General features: G+C 37.4%; 2 protein-coding genes across 4 annotated transcripts in view; both read left to right on the top strand.

Moving 5' to 3' along the window:
- The window catches only part of LOC128602526 (interleukin-1 receptor type 1-like), a 15,285-nt gene extending 4,411 nt beyond the window's left edge, over window positions 1-10,874 (top strand). Inside the window, exons 2-10 of one of the 2 annotated variants that reach the window (XM_053616397.1) lie at window positions 59-200; window positions 1,099-1,270; window positions 3,084-3,237; window positions 4,077-4,136; window positions 4,250-4,382; window positions 6,623-6,765; window positions 6,932-7,054; window positions 7,254-7,418; window positions 8,512-10,874. In XM_053616397.1, coding sequence (XP_053472372.1) covers window positions 59-200; window positions 1,099-1,270; window positions 3,084-3,237; window positions 4,077-4,136; window positions 4,250-4,382; window positions 6,623-6,765; window positions 6,932-7,054; window positions 7,254-7,418; window positions 8,512-8,834 — 1,415 coding nt within the window. In that variant the 3' untranslated portion in view covers window positions 8,835-10,874. Of the gene's footprint in view, window positions 201-1,098; window positions 1,271-3,083; window positions 3,238-4,076; window positions 4,137-4,249; window positions 4,383-6,622; window positions 6,766-6,931; window positions 7,055-7,253; window positions 7,419-8,511 lie in introns of both variants that reach the window. The other variant, XM_053616396.1, reaches the window with a different exon arrangement.
- Window positions 10,875-10,906: 32 nt separating this feature from the next.
- The window catches only part of LOC128602524 (probable ribonuclease ZC3H12C), a 31,352-nt gene continuing 20,681 nt past the window's right edge, over window positions 10,907-21,577 (top strand). The window contains exon 1 of one of the 2 annotated variants that reach the window (XM_053616393.1): window positions 10,907-10,981. The gene's annotated coding sequence lies outside the window, so the exon portion shown is untranslated. Of the gene's footprint in view, window positions 10,982-11,204; window positions 11,236-21,577 lie in introns of those variants that run through there. The other variant, XM_053616394.1, reaches the window with a different exon arrangement.

The following is a 21,577-nucleotide window of genomic DNA, read 5'->3' as shown; positions in this document are numbered from 1 at the left end:
TGCCAGGAGAATGTAACCACTGTTGAAGGTCATGCTACGTTTCTCTTCTGTATACTAGACCCAGACAATGAAAACTCAACATTAACATGGACTAAAGATAACCACACTTTAGAACCAAGCCCACGTATTAAAATGAAGGGCCAAGTATTGTGGCTTTTAAACACTACGTCATCCGACGGTGGCCTTTATGTATGCCAAAGGTAAGGTAAATCATAAACTCAAACCCATTTCACTGTAGCTTTCCTCAGTGTAGCACTTAAATAAAAACACTATCTGTTAATTTAACACAATACATTACCCAATACTGTGCAATGTAATTCAATAATTCATCATTAAGTGTTAGTACTGATCATTCAGTACACTGTAAGACATTATTCAACATTATACATGTTAATTCCACCATGTACAGTGTTGTGAAAAAGCATTTCTTGATTTCTTCTGTTTTTGTGTATATCTCAACAACAACATCTCAAATCAACACATCAAATAGAACTTTTGGTATAAATGTTTTGTTTAATCAATTTTTTTAAAATTCTTAGAATACATTTATTTTAAGATCAAATTCTCATATTTTCAGTGTTATTCAGTGTTAAAAATTATGCTAATTAACCACCATCTTCTGTTGCCATATTGCACCATAGATATTACTAGGTTTTTGCTAGAGAATAATGACCAAGATTAATCAGTTCAATTTGGCTTCATAAATTGGGTTGATGGTTCATTATAACCTCATGCGTATGGCAACTTGATCTCATAAAATATGATAAGAAGTGTAACTTTTCATTTAGTGGTATGACTTTGAAAGTGTGAGTCCATGCTAGCATAAGAATATCCCAAATGCATTATGGAATGAGGCAAGATTTTAAAACAGTAGTGACCATGCATATAGTCTTATATTGTCCAGGCTAAAAAGCCCCTTGTTTCATTAATAGGTTAATTAATAGTGACTGTCAGTGTTTAATGTTATAATGCAGTTTGCTGCATCATATCATGTTAGTAGAAATAGCCTTAGATTAAACTTTACAGTCTGGGATAACTGCATGACTTTAAGTTAATCAAACATTGCAGAAATGACTGTGGAAGTTCTGTGTTCAACAGCTCCAACTCAACTTGCAGCATGGACTCACGAGTGTTCCTGTCTGTTGAGGCCGGACCTTGTCCAAGTCCCGAAGACCCAGCACTGGCACTGGAGGAAACCAACATCACCCTTTACTGTAATGAAGAACTCATTCCGGTTCTGGGCCAGAGATTGCAAGTGCAGTGGTGGAAGGTCAGGCATTATAATGTATCTAACCAGATTTGGGTTTAGGTCATCTAGGTCAGTCTGAAATGTGGTGGTAAATCTGGGCAGTTGGACGTATGGGAATTCACACTTGTTACATCATGATATTGTATTGATTATAAGTAGATAATAAATAGTGTCACAAAAGGCCCTCCTCCCCGAGTAGAACCCACAAAATGGGATAATGAATCGTCACTATTCTACAATTGTATGTTGAATGTATGCAAATGAGTTGTGAATGAGTTCTAGGATGGATACAGGATAGTCTATAGGATTAAAGCAGCAGTTCTTAGGTACAAATCTACATTCTTGAGGAAAGATCTATAGCTTATGGCACACAAACCATCATGTAAGTATGCAATAATACTAAAGATTTACATTAAGGTTAGTTTTGTTTCAGATATATTGTAATATGAATATCAACAATGATACAACTTGAAAAATATTGTTACCTTACTTGTCAAAATAAACACTCTAAACAAATTACTATCATTATATTTTAGATGTTGTATTTTCATTCCCAGATGCTCCTACCAGAATTACTGATGTTTTAAAAAAAGAACCAGGGAGTTTTGGACGTCATATCTGAGAGGATGACACTAGAATTACTCAACATGTTCAACAATGAAGAATAAAAATTCAATTATTAAGAATTCAGAATCAGTACAATTAAATATTAAAAAGTGAAAATACTAGAGTGTGTTGATCAGACGTGGCTGGGAGAACAATACATTCCCCTCCTTCTGTCCTATCCCTAGCCCCCTTTTGTTGTCCTCGGCCTAAACATACCAGCTGCCTAAACATACCAAAGTACAGCTGCCTGAACATACCATGTAACCTTCTGTTTCTGAATTGAAACCATGAATGAGTCTTACGTGGATATCTTTTTAATATTTACAGAAATCATGAGATCAGGAGTAGAGGCCAAAAATATGCTCCAAGAGCATATGGATCAGTCCATCTCAAGTGGTCCAATAATTGTAAAGATGGTTGCTTGGCCATTTAAAATTTTCCTCTTTTTTACCTCTATGTATTGGCATTGCAAAACCACCAGTTTTTTTTTTTTTTTGTTAATTATTATTATTATTTAAATTTCTTTTTACTTAGTTACAAAACGACAGCCATCTTTGTGTCATGGCACACAACAAATTATACAGCTGTTTACAGAAATCTCAATATCTCGGCTCAGGATGGTGGTAGTTCCTTGGAACTAAAACTGATCTCTAGAGCACATTACATGGTTCATGGATATATATAATCATTTTACACATTCATGTTCCTTAGACTTAGAACTTAAGTCCAAATGTAATGCTCAAAATGTAATGTCGCAGTTCTAGATATTCGAGATATTCAACCCAAAAGTTAGTGGATTTTTTTAAATGCACTTTCTTGCCCCCATAAAAAAGAGAGAAATCTCAAAATTTGAATATTCTGCATGCACACTATACTTACCGAGGTACCCCCTAAAAATGTTAATATTGAGAGTCGAACCCTTCCCATTATTCATTTACCCTAAATGTGATCAATCTTAAGCATTACATTTGAATTTAAGAGCTAAGTCTAAGGACCAAAAATGTATAAGCAAAAGATGGCCGTTGTACTTAAACCAAGTAAAATATATATTTTTTAAATGGTGGTTTTGCGATCCCAATACGTACAGGTAATCACTCAAAAAATTAGGAAAATAAAAAATGGTCACGCAACCTGCATTGGACCACTTGAGATGGAATGACCTACATACAATCTGTAAACTTAAAGAGATGCTAATTTCCTTCAAATTAAATAAAATTTCCTTTTGCAGGACTGCAAGTCAACAGGCGTACAAGGCAGTGAATTCAGTCTTTTAAACGTGTCCATGAGCAACAAAGGCAGCTATACCTGTATGGTTATCTTTAGATATGAAGACAAAAACTACACAGCATCTCACACCTTTCAGCTCACAGTGGTAAAGAAAGGTGAGTGAATGTTGATATGAACAAATTAATGAATGTTAAGCCATATTTGTTTGATTCCTAATAATATATTGCAATAAACATAAGTACACAATATTAATTTCATTAATATGTTTTTATTGGTCACATATACAATAGAGCACAGTGAAATTGTTTTCGCATACCCCAGACTGACAGGAAGCTGGGGTCAGAGCACAGGGTCAGCCATGATACAGCGCTCCTGGAGCAGAGAGGGTTAAGGGCCTTGCTCAAGGGCCCAACAGTAGCAGCTTGGCAGTGCTGGGGCTTGAACCCCCAACCTTCCAATCAGTAACCCAGCGCCTTAACCACTAAGCCAGCACTGCCCCCACAGATCATTCTGTTATTACTCTGTTGGACCCAGGACCCAGAAGCAGAACACAGACTTGGGAGCTGAAGATAAATGGGTTTTATTTGAAGACAAGGAGGGTAGGAATGAGTGGTGAAAGAAGTGTGACTAGGTGCATCAGTCGAGGTCAGGGCTTAAACCCAGGTCTGCAGTGAGAGGGCTGGACACTTCGTTGGCGACACTACATGCCTCTCATGTTCTCTGTCAGTTAAAATAAATGCTCCATCTTTTGTTAGCAAGCATTTCTTTTTAGCCAAGGCAGCAGATCTATACAGTATATTTTGTTTTATCACATAATTCATTACTTGCAGCAGTGCTTCAGGGTTATATGGCATGAATGTCATCCTCTCTGAAATCACAGCAGTAGATTTTCTAAGCAAATGTTGTATTGTAATAAAAACTGTCATGTTGTGTCATAATTGCCATAAATTCCACAATACTCATTTTGAGCTTGTATGTTCTGTATATTTCCCAGAGCCTGTGGTGAAGCCTAATGTAATACAACCTCGTAACAAGACTCTGCATGTCAAGCCAGGCAAGTTATAACTGAATGCTCGTATGTCAAACGTATATCTAATTCATTTTATGGCGTATTTCTAAATAACATTCACTTATTGTAAATATTTGCTTCATTTTGCATTTTTGCAGGTGCGGAAATCAAGTTGGAATGCACCGTGTTAATTGGTTTTGGAGAGGAATCGAAGCCTGAAACCGCTGTATACTGGTTGATAAATCACTCTTACGTTGCGTCATACCCAGAGCTTCAGGAGAACCTGATCACGTAAGCAATGTCCAGACAGAGCCAGCATGGCCTGACATTTAACTACATATAATGATGTTTTTGAGGGAGTTTGAGATGTGACATGTGATGTGATGCATTACCATCCTGAAGTCGATTTTATTTCCAATAACAGCATAGAAGAAATCAATTCACCAGTGATAAATTTTTTTATGAATTAACGAGCACCATGTACTTTTTACTCATTTATATTTAACCTTGTGGAATATTAGCAAAACAAGTTAGTTTGTGTTATTATTACATGATAGCAGCTATGAAACAATTGTTCCATCACCAGCCTCTCTTTTACCTCTCTCTTGACGTTAATAAAAGAGACAATGCAGATTGTCTATTACTAAGAAACCACGAAGACAGACAGAAGTTACAGCTGTACGTTTGACTATTACAGAAGTGATGACATGTGAAACTCTGTTCAAAAATGCTAAATAAGCATCTCCTTATAGAAAACACCATATCAGCAATGACACTTTACACACATTTGTTTTAAAATCAGTTTATGTGAAGCCTCTCTGTGTATGTTCTTACTATAGAAACAATAAGCACATTAATATAAAGCTTTCAGACAGAAATACTGCCAGAGCTGTACAACTAATCAACAGTTTCTGACCAATTAGAGCTGAGCATTCAACAACACAGTGATATAAAATGTATTAATAATACCCCGTTTCACTGCCCAAAACCATACAGCTAGTCATAATGGCTTCTGTAAATTACCCTTAAGTGTGTACAGCCATGTGAAAAAATAAGTACACCCCATGGAAATTGTTGTTGTTGTTGTTTTTACATATCTAACAAGCAAAAATGTGATCCTCTTAGAAACAGTGCCTATTAATAAAGTTGATACACTCTAGCAAATGACATATAAAGTTGACATTTTGTAGTAAATTAAATGATTAAATTAACAAAACAACAGATCAGTCTCATGGAAAAAGTAAGTACACCCCTACATTTCTCATACCTTTAAATCCATACAATTAGAATCAGGTGTTCAGTATTGGGCGCCGGTGATTAGAAGCTGCTTAGGGAGTGCAGGTGGAACCGGTCTTATTTATACCCATCTCATACCTAGTGTCTGGTGTACCCTTTGTTATTGAGGTGTGTGGTGTCATCATGCCAAGCTCTAAAGAGTTATGTAAGGCCTCCAGAAAAAAAGGTTGTGGATGCCTATGGGTCTGGCAAGGGATTTAAAAAGATCTCCAAATTATTTGAAATACATTGTTCCACTGTAAGAAAAATAATCTATAAATGGCGCAGATTTCAAACAACTGAAAGATTTGTCCAGGACTGGCTGTTATGGTTTGGGGTTGCTTCACTGCCTCAGGGACTGAACAGCTTGCATTCATTGATTAAAACATGAATTCTGCATCATATCAAAGAGTTCTTGAAGATAATGTGAGGCCATCTGTCTGAAAGTTGAAGTTGAACCCCAAGTGGACCTTTCAACAGGATAATGATCCTAAGCAAATGGAGGGTTGTGCAATGGCCTAATCAAAGCCTGGATTTGAATCCCATTGAAATGCTGTGGGGGGATTTGAAACGGGCAGTACAATCAAGAAAACCCTCAAACATCTTGCAACTGAAAGAATATTGCATGGAAGAAATTCCAGCAAGCCGATTTCAGAGACTGGTGGACAATTATGCAAAACACCTATAAGAAATTATTTCTGCTAAAGGGGGCAGTACTAGTTTCTGAGGCCAAGGGTGTACTTACTTTTTCCACAGAAGAATAGCACATCTATTGATGTTTCTGTTGAACAAATGATTGAAAAAGCTATTTTCACCTTCCTTGTGGTTTTGTTCAATTATACCACCTTCGTTAATCTGCCCTGTTTCAAAAATGATCAAATGTTTGCTTGTACAAATATGCCAAAAAAGCCAAGAATTTCCATGGGGTGTGCTTATTTTTTCACATGACTGTATATGTCTGCCCTGTGATGGACTGGCGTCATACTCTGGGTGAATGTTCCAGCCTAAGATAGGAGTGTCACATGATTCACCATGACCAGAATTAAGCAGTTACTGACGATGAATGAATGAAGCTTCAACTGTGATCATTCATAGTACGCATGATTGTGTTGTGTTACGTCGGAGCAAATATTTGTGCATTAGTTAATGTATGTCTGTTTCTGTAATCACATAGCTACACTGCTTTTATTGCTAGGTAATATATTCATGGAAATATTTAAATATTCTTAAATATGTATCTGCTTTTCTTTACGCAGAGAGATGAGACAGAACTTTTGGCTGTATGGCAATTTAACGTTGTTCATTCCCAAAGTTCTGCCTGAATTCTTCGGTGTACCTTTTCAGTGCATTATTTTAAGTCCCAGTGGAATGGATACAGGCCAGATGTGGCTCAGCCAAGGTAATGACTGTATAATGAGAATAAATTATTGTTAAAAAAAAAAAAAATACAGGACTTTTTACCATTATGTTTTTATCTGACTATGAACCTGTCATGGTGTTCCTCCAATATTATATTCCTGTATGTATTATTAACGTATATAACACTTTGCTTTTTCTTTCTATAGATGATGATATCATCCATGCATGGATGATTATTGTTGCGCTCCTCACATTTGCGGCTGTTGTGGGTGCTGTCCTAATATATTTCGTTAAAATAGACCTAATTCTTGCCTATCGTCAATGCAAAAGTAAGAAAATCTTCATCTCTACTGACCAACGTGGTGTTCACACCACATGTATGTTATTTATGTGTAGTATAACATACATTACTTAGTGATGAATTTCCAATGATTAATAAATCGTCTAGTATAAACTAATATATATGGTAGTGGCAAAGGTTTTATGAAATAATCGCACTTTAACAGATTTGCTCATTTTGTATCACAGCCCCTAATGACGGGAGCCTATACAATGCGTATGTGTTGTATCTCCATGGCAAAAGTCCTGGTTCCTCTACAGCAGCGGACTTGGCCCTGAGGATCTTACCTGGGATGTTGGAGCAGCAACATAACCTCAAACTGTTCATACAAGGCCGTGACACAGACACAGAAGGTAGAATACTTTCTGTTTTTAGATTTGTATAGGCACATTTAAGATAAGTAGCATGTTTGGCTGGGAGGAACGACATATTCTGTCGCTCACCTGTCAATCACAGCAACGTTAACCAATTGTGGGTGTCTGTGAGCTCAGGTATGCAGAAGAAGGTGGATAATGCTTTGCTTAGACTGTTACGTTGCCCTGTGATGCAGCATAAGCAACAGTTGATCCAACTGGCTGGCTTTAAGTGTGTCTCGGAGGAATCACGTTAGCCTTTACCCTTCTCCAGTTGGTAGCTTTTCTATGAAAGGGGAGACCAGATTGGGGAGAAAATGGGAAATAAAACAGGTGGCAAGCTGCTAAAATTGTAGCTTGGACTACTGATATCATCACTTATAGCACTTTCTTTCCTCTGTGATTTAATGTGAGGTTTTATCACTTTTATAAACACTTATAGAATGTATAAACAGTCATTCCTTATCTTTTTTTTCTGTCTTGAATTTGATAAGACAAAAAAAAAAACCTTGTCATGTAATAGAGAAACCAGAAACCAGTGCAAAGCCCTCTCCTGTCTGTTACAAAGCAGTGACATTGGAAACTCCTTCCATAAATCTTAAATAAATACTTATTAGGAAAGTACATTGTTCTTTTTTTTATTCAGCGTAATCTGAGAATTTAAGAAATGGAAAGCAGAATTGATCAAATGTCATGTGATTTACACTGCCAATATGACAAGCGTTTGTTTTGCTTCCTTCTTTTTTTGTTCCATGCTGCAATGAATTTTGAAAATATGATGACAGAGCTCCTTTATGTCACAGTGACCACTGAGCAGCACAGACAGATAGTCTTCAGTCCCATTCTGCTTTCATATGGGGGTATTTAATCAGTTTAATGATCAGTGCTAGATTATACGGAGCTTGTGTCCCTGTGTAAATTCATACTATAAAAATGATTGCATTCGCAAACCTGCGATTTGAATTAAAGTCAGAACTTCAGTCAGAGTTGCTTTTATGGAAAATGAGATGTTATAAATATAATGTGTAATTCAGTGAAGCAGATACATCCTTACAAAAGTGAGTTACAATGCATAATGTTGTTTTGACTGCAGAGAGTATTCACAACATGACTGATGTGTTGAGCCGGAGCAAGGCGGTGGTGGTCATCCTTCCAGGCAATAATGGAGAAGAGAATTTGATTCCACTAAGTCAAGACCAAAACAGGCTTGAAGACTCACAACTGTCAGTCCTCTTTTCTGACATCGCTCACTCCGGCATCCCACTCCTTCTGGTGGAGAGTGAGGAAGATGCTGATTATTCACTTCTGCCAGGGTCTATCCAGTCCATCGTTAAAAAGGACAGAGTGCTGAAGTGGAAGCCAACAGTGCAACCCAATGGTCGTTTCTGGAAGCAGCTCAGATATCATATGACCTGAGAACATGTTTCTGTATAACACCATACAATAATAATAATTTTTTTTTTTTAAACAATACACAGGTAAAAGTTTGCTATGCTAATATACTGTTCCTTTGCTTAAACTGCTGTATGCTATACCTTTTCACCCTGTAAAAATCTATATCGTTTCAATTATTTAACACTTGCATTGCTACTATAGTGTTATACATTGTAATTTTTAAACAGATAGGCCTACTGTACCATGACACATTTATCATACTACACAGTCTTCCTACAGTTACACCTCTAGTAGAGATATTGCTATGGATCAGAATCTAGCCAATGACCAGAAAGAAATTCAGTGTAGCCCAACTTAAGAAATGTTAAACCAGAAGCTTCTGTTTTGCTTCCTTCTTTCTCTTTCTGTCCAAATATAAAAACAGGTGTCAGAGCTCCTTTGTGCTACATTAAACACATCTGTTTGGACCCTTCTTTTAAAAGGCTAGCCTTTTACTATGTATCACACACTAACCTACAGATTGCTGATCATTTAAAAGAAAAACTGTTTTTCTGTTATGATATGGAGGCGCATTTATTTATTTTGCTGGCCTGGTTTGAGTTCGTGCGAGCACACGGTGGCTTAGTGGTTAGCACGTTCGCCTCACAGGGTTTTGGGTTCGTTTGCCGTCACGGCCCTGTGTGTGCGGAGTTTGCATGTTCTCCCCGGCTGCGGGGGTTTCCTCTGGGTACTCTGGTTTCCTCCCCCAGTCCAAAGACATGCACGGTAGGCTGATTGGCATTTCCAAATTGTCCATAGTGTATGAATGGGTGTGTGAATGTGTATGTGATTGTGCAATGGATTTGCACCTTGTCCAGGGTGTACCCCGCCTTGTGCTCATGCTCCCTGGGATAGGTTCCAGGTTCCCCACGACCCTGTAGGATAAGTGGTATAGAAGATGGATGGATGGATGATGGATCGTTTGAGTTCATTTGTCCCCTTAGAGGGAAGAGTCACTGCAAATCAATACAAAGTTTTACTGATTTACTGATCTTTATCCATCGATCCTGATGGGTGTTTTTCTGCCAACAATTTCATACATACACAATGTGTAAAATTAAACAGCAAATTATTAATATCAATAGTTAATTTGGGGGCATGGTGGTGCAGGATCCCAGTTCTATCCTGTGAGTTTCTCTGCGTGTTCACGTTCCCGTGTCCCTGAAGGTTTCTCCAGGTTTTCCGGTTTCCAAAAACGGCCAAAACCATGCTGGTAGGTGGACTGGTTATGCTAAATTGACTGTATTTGTGAATGAGCGTGTGGATGGTGCCCTTCCACGGACTGGCATTTCATTCAGGCTGTATTCCCACATCATACCCATTATTCCTGAGACAGGCTCTGGATCCACCAACACCCTATCCAGAATAAAGCATTTACTGAAGATGAATGGATAATTAATGAACAATGTTATGTAGTCCATGTGGAAACAGTTATTTAGGTTATATAATGTTTTTTGTCCCCCCCCACCTTCCATTGGTTCTTTTGGCACTGGCTCTTTTGTTTTAAAGTCAGTTGTGACCTTAAATTACAGTTTATCCACTAACTACACCTGTGATTCATGTAAATATAGTTTTCAAATAACAATAACAAATATTATTTGTGCTGAACTCTCATGTACTACAATAAAACGAACAAATAATATGCAAGATATGCAAAGTAGTGCCTTATTTGCATATAATAGAAAAAAATAGAGACAAAATAAATCATATGAATACAAAATGCATTGCATTATATTTCTTTTTAATGTGAGTAACAGTGAATAATAAACATTTATTCTGGGTGTGGTTTTACTCGGTAATTTTTACAAACGTCCTGTTATTTGCATGTGAAGTGTTTTTGTTTCTCTCAGTACAGTAAAATGCCGGTAGTCTGTTAATTTTAGTTGCATCCCAATAAGCCTCGTTCTTCCTACATAGCCACACTAGCTCTGGTAGGAACCGAATGCTATGTAGTGCACTAGATGTAGCACAGAGAGCGGTTTGGGATATGGCTTGTTGTCGAGTGCCAGGTTCAGAGCCCGGCAGGTGGCTGGCCAGACCCTTACAGTGTTCAGTGAGGAGGGGCTGGACTGGGCTGGACTGGGCTCATCCGGCTAGCTTAGCTTGTTCGGAGATGCACCGTGACACCGGTAAGATATAACCGTTCTGCCTGTGTTATAAGCGCTTTATATTCATGTAGATAACTCCGGGTTACACTCTCTGTTGCATATTAACGCTGTGTTTTGGGGCTCGCGCACGATTATGAGACGCCAGTGGAAGTCAGCTGTGCGCGCGGCTTAGCACGCGTGCTGTAAACAAAACAACTTCATTTCTGACAAAAAGGCTGGAGGAAGGAAAGTCACTGCAGTGTGAGGACTTCTGAGGCGTTTGAGAGGAATTCACGGTGTGGTGTTAGACTCTCAACACGAAAACAAGCTCGCTGCTGGTTAGCTGATTGTTTAGCCCGTTAGCCGGTTTGTTAGCATAGCTCTATTTAAGGCCATGTCTGGTGGGCGCTGTTGTTCTGCTGGATAAACAGCTCTAGCTTTTAGCTGATTTAACAATATTGACAGTTTTATGAATATCATCCTTTTATGCACTGAGCTGTGATTTTAGAGAAAGGCTGCTCTGGTGCTTGTTATCCACTCAGTGGTTTTAGTTACTGCTATTTTCTGGGAAATTATCCACAACAACAACAAGGCAGAAATTGGAAACTTGTGCTGTTATGGTTGCCAGGTTTATGTGACCAAATCTGTCCCAAAATGAGTTCAATACAAAAAAACACCACTTAAGTGTTTAAACTGTCAAGAGGTGAAGCATTTGTTATAGTTTCTTTCACATCTTTCCATGAACAAAAGACCCTGAAAGGAAATGTTCTCTCACCCCTGATGACCCCTGTTAAATACACATGTAGGGATGAACAACTTTTATATATATATATATATATATATATATATATATATATATATATATACACACATTTATGTAATACATTAAATTCTGATTTTAAAAAGAAGCCAAGCAACTCCAAGTCTTCAAAAATGTTTCTGAACATGAGCCATTTTCCATGTTGTCTAAGCAGGGTTGCCAGATCTCAGAAAACATCCTGTTAAATGGCTCTTAAAGCTCACCTATTATGGTTTTGAAACGTGCCTAATTTTGTTTTAAAGGTCTCATACAATAGATTTACATGCATCCGAGGTCAAAAAACACTTTAATGTGCTCATAATGTAAACTCCAGCATTACCTTTTTTTTCCCAGTGTCACAAACGACCTTAAATGATCTGTTCTAAAGGATTCGTTCTAAACTCCTACTTTCAGAGAGCATACTCTGCTCTGATTGGTCAGATGTCCCAGTCTGTTATGATTGGTCTACCGTGTTTCAAAAAGGTAACGCCCACTACCATAACGAGTTTCAGCGACGTCTGTTTGCGAGCAGCCAATGAAGACAAGAGGTGGGTTTTTTTGTTACAAACCTACGTAGGTTAGTACAGGAAGTAAGTCTGGAATTATGTAGGTTAGTACAGGAAATAAGTCTGGAAATGTGTAGGTTAGTGCAGGAAGTAAAGTCTGGAATTACGTAGGTTAGTACAGGAAGTAAAGTCTGGAATGTCGTAGGTTAGTACAGGAAGTAAGTCTGGAATTACGTAGGTTAGTACAGGAAGTAAGTCTGGAATTGCGTATGTTAGTACAGGAAGTAAGTCTGGAATTACGTAGGTTAGTACAGGAAGTAAAGTCTGGAATTACGTAGGTTAGTACAGGAAGTAAAGTCTGGAATTACGTAGGTTAGTACAGGAAGTAAGTCTGGATTTACGTAGGTTAGTACAGGAAGTAAAGTTTGGAATTACGTAGGTTAGTACAGGAAGTAAAGTCTGGAATTGTGTAGGTTAGTACAGGAAGTAAAGTCCGGAATTACGTAGGTTAGTACAGGAAGTAAGTCTAGAATTACGTAGGTTAGTACAGGAAGTAAAGTTTGGAATTACGTAGGTTAGTACAGGAAGTAAGTCTGGAATTACTTAGGTTAGTACAGGAAGTAAAGTCTGGAATTACGTAGGTTAGTACAGGAAGTAAAGTCTGGAATTACGTAGGTTAGTACAGGAAGTAAGTCTGGAATTACGTAGGTTAGTACAGGAAGTAAAGTCTGGAATTACATAGGCTAGTACAGGAAGTAAGTCTGGAATTATGTAGGCTAGTATGTAGGTTAGTTTCAGCTGTTCAGAATCAGTTCCTTCTTTTGGGAGTCAATAACTCTGTTGTGCGCTTTGATTTTTGAAACCTTTGCAGACTTTTTACATTCACAAACAGCTCTATAACACACTACATGAAAGGTAGTATTTGAAAAAATATTATAGGTGCAACTTTAAGCATTGAAAAGCATATTTTTTTTCTCTGTGAAACAAGTGCACCATGGTACACACATTTTTGATGTGTAATATCTCCAGTATGCTTTTTTTGGTCATCTCCTGCTATAGTCCACTCCATCCATAACCTCCCTCTCTCACTCCCAATCTTATATATAAGTATATATTACAGCACCAGTGATTCTGTACATATACACTGTCTGCACTTACACTTTCCTTTTGTTTCCTATATTGGCTTTATATTGCTGTGGTTTCATCTCAGCACAGGTTTAGTGTGTACAGCTCGACTAGGACCTAAATTAAACAAGGGCTGTTAAATGATTATTTTATGAGTAAGAATAAGAGTTTTTTAAGCCAGTGTGGTTTTTGAAGACAAAAGAGTGTTGTGTTACCTCAGAGACGTTGGGCTGAGTACATAACCAGCATTCAGGAAAACAGTTTTGCACTGTTGGAATTGGATATTTTTGTGAGATTTAGAAGGTAAACTAGTTTAGTTTAATACAGTTGCCTCCAAGGCTTTAATTGTAAGTGATGACTGGTGAGAGCATCGGTGGTGGACATTAAATTTGACTTTATATCATTGTAAATGTGAGTATCACAGTGCTGAACCAAGTCCTGTTGATGTCTTAATGGCAGCATATATAGGTTGGGTCACAAGCTTGGTCCTAGGATGACTACAGCCATGAGATTTAGGCTACGTCCACATTAATCCAGATCATTTTGAAAATGCATCCTTTTCTCTACGTTTTGGCCTTCTGTTCACACTGAGACTCAGTTTTTGTACAATGAAAACGGCGTTTTTTGGAAACGCTCTCCCAAGTGGATCAGTTTAAAAACGCCATTTCCGGACTGAGAAAACGGAGGTATTCAAAAACAATGACGTATTTTTTTAGTCATGTGTCGCAGTCACGTGACGCATTCAACTAAAACAAAAACAAGATGGTGGACAATGCTGTACTGTAGTTGTTGTGCCTGCTGTCCAGCTTGACAGCTTTGTTAAAGCTTAACATCACTTTGTACAAAGTAAATAAACGGAAAGTAAATAAACGCCTGACGGAAAAGGCGCAGGCCAAAGCTTCTTGTGTTTTTACATACACGCAGTATAGAGATGGAAGCGTTTTCAGACGTTTCAGTGTGGATGAGTGATTTCTGGAAAACGTTTGAAAATGCCGGTGTATATGGAGAGTGTTTTAAAGCAAATATGCAGTTTTTAGATCTGTATGGATTATTGTAGATGTAGCCTTACTATGTCCAGTAATGGTAAACTGGGAAAGGTCTGAAAGGTACAACCTACCAGGCAGATTGCATCAAAAGTACTAGGGTCAACCTGAGTTAGCTGACATAAGACAATAAACCGTCACTGTCTCGTTGATTTACTTTCTAGCTTTGAACTAGAACTAGACTGACGCTCGGTCCACATGTATAAAGATATCGATAACAGAACAGTTTTTCTTTGCATTTTGGCCTCATGTGCACATGAAAATAGTGTTTTGGGTCACTAAAAATGAAGCTTTTTGAAAGCACCCTCCAAGTTGGAGAATTTGTGGTGTTGCTTGTTATCATAATTTCTCATGCCTGCTGAACAGGGTGTTACATCATGGTCAGTAATGACTTATTTGCGAATGTAATTGTGCTTTGTGAATGTGATAGATGCTGTACCGTTCCTGAATCCGTCACTCTTGTGGTACAGACTGCACTGCAAACAGATATTTTGGATAAGACCCATTAGCAGTTGCTCCACTTCATTGTTCCAGTCACACATATTAACGCTTGTGTTTGTCATTTTTCATTTGGAACTTTTAGCAACTGTGACCGTGACCAGGAAAAAGTGATTACTGAAGTCGAATGACTTAATTATTTAACGAACACCTTTTTTTTTTATTAAATAAATGGGCCTGAGATGATCCAAATTATTAATGTAGAGAAAGGTGATTTTCTAACTGAACAAAAAAAAAACAACCAAAAAAACTCATTAGGAATTGGATAGGTTTGGAGTGATATAATATCCTAGCTGATTTTTATTTTTTAGAAACTCATGGTAAAACATGAATGTATGGCATAAATGTAGTGGCTTAAGTATACTAGTGGCCCCATATTTAAGGCAGAATTGAAGATGAATTAATCTAGTACTGTGGTGAAACAAGACAACGCAAAAGAGGAAGGACAGATCCAATGAAAAGAAATGGATTTGAGGTGGTTTTAAAGTTTTATTTAATGACTGTATGACTTCCAGAACCACCTAGGAATTTGGGACAGGTCCAAGTACATTGGGCATCTAAATCCTCAACCCAGCTGAATGACAATGCTTTCCAAAATGGCTTATCATAATATGGAACAGACTGTGCATTTGGCACGTTTTTGTGTTTCTGCCTCACGTTTCCACACAAGCCATGGAAACAGATTGTGTGCAGTGGGACCGACTGCGCCCGTCTGTGTCCCACTGGGCGTCCATACTTGCCTAGTCAGCTGTGAGGTCTCCCCCCAACAGACATGACCATGGCCTGGTGAAAGGTTCGAGCAGAGGCCCCGGCTCACAATGGGACATACTGGCTGGGGATGGTGTCTGAACTCGCACCAACAGCTGGCCTCATGGCCATCAGGGACCATCACTCCATTCTCAGCCAGTCTGTAAGTTCTTCCCCCTGCATCCTAAAGCACGCTGCCCTCCTCCTGCTGCTCCACACATCCATCATCATTACGTAGTGGAAATGCAGGGATGGAATTTGAGGAAGAATGCGTTTGCAGAACCGTGAGCAGTTGCGTAATAGGTTGTGCTGTGAAAATTGCCTGTTTGGATAGCATGACAAAAGGTAATTCTGTGTTATTGGGCCAGATATATCCTGTTAATAAAGTCAGATTAGCTAATAAACTCGATTAATGTGGCTATCTGTCTTTATTAAAGGAAAATTTGATTGAAATTGCAAAATGATCCATAATGGGGTAATTACCGAGACTCAGTGTACAGTGTTCAATCTATCTATCTTTCTCTGTTTCTCTATTACATGTAGTAATAGTTTTAGTTTTAATCAGTGTGTGTGTCCTTAATCTGTTGTGTCTGTTACTGTTTAATTATTGTCCACATCTCACAAACATTGTACATTGGGATTTTTTTCTATTTCATGTAATAGATATGACAATGTCGGCAATAAATCATACATTGTTTTTTTTTTTGTGAAGTCAGATTATAATATTCATGACTTGCTCCCATTAATGAAAAGAGCCTGGTGGACTATTGCAATTTTGACTGTTGCAATTTGCAAAGCAATTTTAGTTAGTATTTATGTTTAAGTGTAGCGAGGGTTAGTTGGTTTGTATATTTCCTGGTGGCATGACACACCAGTACAACATGCAGGATGTACTCGAATCTCTCCACTTCCTAAACTACACACATTAAGTAAGGCTACGTTCTGGACAGGAAGTAAACTGTAGTTTACTACTTGTATAAATTGGCTTGTATGGATTTGTATGTGGAAGCAGTGACGCAGCTGGGTAAAGTGCAGAACTGTTCAGCACAAAATAAACAAATCATACAAACCTGCTAAATGCAGTAAAAATAAAGACTCAGCTAGACTCGCATAACGTTTTTGTTTACGGTGTGAGGAGAGAAAAATCATAGCTCATAGCCAAAATATTAGCTAAAAACATAGACTGCACAAGCATGAACATATACATTGAAGACATTATCAAATACAGTGGTGCTTGAAATTTGTGAACCCTTTAGAATTTTCTACATAAATTTCTGCATAAATTCAACCTAAAACATCATCAGATTTTCACACACATCCTAAAAGTAGATAAAGAGAACTAGGGCTGCAACTAACGATTATTTTCATAATCGATTAGTTGGACGATTATTTAAAAAAATAATAATAATAAAATCGTTTAATCGGATCACACTTTCAGTACCATTTTTTTTTCATTCATTTAAAATAAATCCACATGCTGAGTGTTACAAATATAAACTTCAGACTAAAACTTTACATCACTGTTTGTCCAATTGTATAAGACTGAAAAGAACCCAAAACACACACCAGAATATATATTATTCATTTAGGACTGTAGTTTAATCCTGTGCTTTTTTTGCATCTATAAAAAGTGATAATTAAATACTATATATATATATATATATATATATATATATATATATTAGTATTTATACATTACTTTTTATGGATGCACAAAAAGCACAGAATTCTACAGTCCTAGCAATCCCTGGTTGATTGGTAGAACCTGTCATTCCCCAGGGATTGGTTCAAATTCCACTGGTGCAAATACCAGGTTCAATTACATTTTATTGTTGGTGTGGCATTTTATTTGACTCTCTGAATTATTTTTTGTTTATTTTATACATCAGTGCGACACTTGAACTTGTCTACCACTCATAGGTTTTTGCAAATTATCGTTTCATTTGTAACTAAATTTAAAATAAATCGATCAATGAACAATCGTCAGCTCAGCTAACGTGATATTTGTGAATGCACGCGAATAACTAAATTGATTAATTTTAAAACATATCATTTGAATATATTTTGATACTTTAAAAAAAAAATTATATATATATATATATATATATATATATATATATAAATAATTATAAATAATATATATATTATTTAAACATTTTTTAAACTTTCCTACGGACCCCCTGCAATTACACCACTGACCACTAGGGGTCCGCTGAAAAACTGCACTAGACGGTAGCGTATGCAGTGGATAGTGTAAGTGTATAGTACGTCATTTGGGACACAGCTTTAGCATTTACTTTCCGAAATGTGTTTTCGGAATAGAAGTAACGTAATGAGTAAATGTACCGCACGCAGACCAACTAATCGATAATGAGATTCGTTGATTATTATCGATTTTATCGAATAGTTGTTGCAGCTCTAAATAGAACCCAATTAAACAAATGAAACAAAAATATTATACTTGGTCATTTATTTATTGAGGAAAATGATCCAATATTACATATCTGAGATTGGTAAAGGTATGTGAACCAATATCTGGTGTGATCCCCTTGTTCAGCATTAACTGTAACTAAACTATTGCGGTAACTGTTGATCAGTCCTGCACATCGACTTGGAGGAATTTTAGCCCGTTCCTCAGTACAGAACAGCTTCAACTCTGGGATGTTGGTAGGTTTCCTCACATGAACTGCTTGCTTCAGGTCCTTCCATAACATTTCTATTGGATTAAGGTCAAGACTTTAACCATTCTTTGGTAGAACGATTTGTGTGCTTAGGGCTTCACAGATTGGGTAAGGTGTTTTCCTTTCTCCAAACATAACACTTTTCATTTAAACCAAAAAGTTCTATTTTGGTCTCATCCATCCACAAAACATTTTCAAAATAGCTTTCTGGTTTGTCCATGTGATCTTTAGCAAACTGCAGACGAGCAGCAATGTTCTTTTTGGAGAGCAGTGTTTTTCTCCTTGTAACCCTGCCATGCACACCATTGTTGTTCCGTGTTCTCCTGATGGTGGATTCATGAACATTAACATTGGCCAATGTGAGTGAGGCCTTTAGTTGCTTAGAAGTTATCCTGGGTTCCTTTGTGACCTTGTGGACTATTACACATCTTGCTCTTGGAGTGATCTTTGTTGGTCTCTGCTCCTGGAGAAGGTAACAATGGTCTTGAATTTCCTCCATTTGTACACAATCTGTCTGACTGTGGATTGGTGGAGTCCAAACTCTTTAAATATGGGTTTTATAATCTTTTCCAGCCTGATGAGCATCAACAACTCTTTTTCTAAATCCTCAGAAATCTCCTTTGTTCGTGCCATGATACACTTCCACAGATATGTGTTGTGAAGATCAGACTTTGATCGATCCCTGTTCTTTAAATAAAACCGGGCACTCACACACACCTGATTATCATCCCATTGATTGAAAACACCGGACTCTAATGTCAACTTCAAATTAAACTGATAATCCTAGATGTTCACATACTTTTGCCACTCATTTGTTTAATTCGTTTCTCTTTATCTACTTTTAGGACTTGTGTGAAAATCTGATGATGTTCATATTTATGCAGATATATAGAAAATCTAAAGGGTTCACAAACTTTCAAGCACCACTGTAAGTACTTTGTCGTTCCTTTCCGAAGGATTCAAATACTCACAGTTTTTTGTTATACACGTAACAAGCTTGTCTCTTTTTGGGAGGTTAAATTACGTTTGCTTCTATTTTGTCAGAGTTACTCAGACTTGAAGGCAACCGAAACACAGGACTAAGCAAGTACACTGGAGTTGTCACTTGCACAACAGGCTAGCTAATGAGTTATCCACCCTGAAAATCTGAAGTTTCGAACATATGACCATCCAGGAATTTGCAAGTAATTTGATTCAGTGGTCTCCTTTAAAGGATTGCAGTTGCCCCATGCTCAGCATCCGGACTAATCCATTTGACTATATTGTCCAGCTCAGGGTGGCTGAATGCCCTGGAGGTGTGTGTCTGCTGCTGGGGAGATCCCCTGTGTCTGAAAGTGTGTGTAAACAGCAAGAGCTGAGGAAGGGCCCGACACGACACCTCAGACATAAGGCGTCCTTCTGCTGCTCCTTTGATTTGAGAAGAGCTGCTGAGTAAATGGGATTTGGAAGTTTATACCCCCCTCCCGTGTCTCTGTGCTGGCCATCTCAGCTGGCCTTTGTACGGGTCAGTGTAGGCCACCACCCCCATGCCATGTATCCTTTGTCCTGACACTGGCTCTTTCTGTTCATTTCGTCATGATACATTGAATGGCAGCAGGTTCGGTGGATAAAATTACTGTGATATGGTGTAAGCCTGGAATGTTGGGGTATCGACTTAATTGGGGGTTATTTTGCACTGATATTTTATACACACACACACATACACACACAGTACTGTGCAAAAGAAATGCTGTAGAACAAAAATGCCTTCAAAATAAAGAAATTAATTGTTTCTATATTAAAAAATACCCGTAAAGAGCACTAAAAGGTAGTAAATGAAAGTCAATATTTGGTGTGACAAAAAATAAAAATAGTCTCTGCTACAATTTATAAGGAAATGAGCTGTAAGTGTTATTGAGCATCTTGCAGAAACAGTCACGGTTCTTCTGGAGACTTTAACTGTCGCACTTTCTTCTTATTTTTGCAGCAAAACCCAGCAGCCTTCATTGTGTTCAAACATTTTTCTGTAACATTTAATTTTGTGCAAGAAAACTAATGTTTGGAAATCTAAAATGTTTTTTGTACTGACTCAATAATGTAGAAGTCATCAAATAAAAATCTATAACAAAGTTTGTACTAAAAACATTGGGTGCCTAAAACGTCTGCACAGTACTGTGTGTGTGTGTGTGTGTGTGTGTGTGTGATTGATTATAATGCAGTGTGTTGTGTTTAGGCTTATGCCCAATATAATATACAGAAGTTGTAATTCAGGCGTGTTGGGTGTTTTGCATTGGTGTTTCACACTGCAAAGAATCATAGCTTAGCAAGTCGATTCGTTTGATATTTCTTATAATAAGGTTATTATAAATCATATAATATTATTCAGCCTGGTTTTAGATGCTTTTACTCGTTTCAAATTTTTTTAATATTTCCTTTTTGTATAGGCAGATAACTTTGCTTCTTTCTAGAAAAATAATCTGCCAATCAAACGACCATTTCAAGCTTAGTTAAAAATATGTAAAACAAAAAAAATAGGTTTAATGTTTTAAAAAAATTTTTTTTTTTAAATCTTATAATAGGAAATATTAGATACTTTTGATTATATTCAAGATATGTCCACCTGCTAAGATGGTATATTTTGCCGTGCAGGACGTTTCTGAAGGCTGCATGTTGGATTCTGAATGAAATAAAATGTTACTTTTCTGAGATGAATATATTAAATATAAATTGCATTGTTTTTTAAATATAAAACATAAACCGAAGGCTATTATAAATTTGTATATTAAGAATAAACATTTATTAATACTTATAAATTTTTATGCAACACTACTGTATATGGCAGTTTGATAGCAAACCTATATATCATGATACAGATTGTGTATCGTATAAATGTCTTCAAGAATCGAGGCTTTGAGTAGTGTGGGACTTCCTGGAAGTTGGCAGTTTTTGTTTATATATCACAACACAGAAAACATCTTCTTCTTCTTCTTCTTCTTATTATTATTATTATTGTTGGTGGTATTGGAGGAAGTATCAGAGTATTCTTCTGTATTAAGGAAGAAATTCTTGTTTGTGGTCAGAAGAATCACATTTTAAAAGAAATAGTGTACATTTCTGCGACATCAGCAAACACTAAGTCTGAACAAACCAGCCAGGGGCATTTGATAGCCTCCAGCAGTTGGTGTCATGAAGACACCTGTTTACGTTGGCCCACCAAACAGATGGTCGTCAGATAGATGACCCTGAGGAGCGACTCGGCA

The sequence above is a fragment of the Ictalurus furcatus genome, chromosome 26 (assembly GCF_023375685.1).
Source record: "Ictalurus furcatus strain D&B chromosome 26, Billie_1.0, whole genome shotgun sequence".
NCBI classification, from domain to species: domain Eukaryota; kingdom Metazoa; phylum Chordata; class Actinopteri; order Siluriformes; family Ictaluridae; genus Ictalurus; species Ictalurus furcatus.
This window is presented reverse-complemented; position numbering and strand designations above follow the sequence as displayed.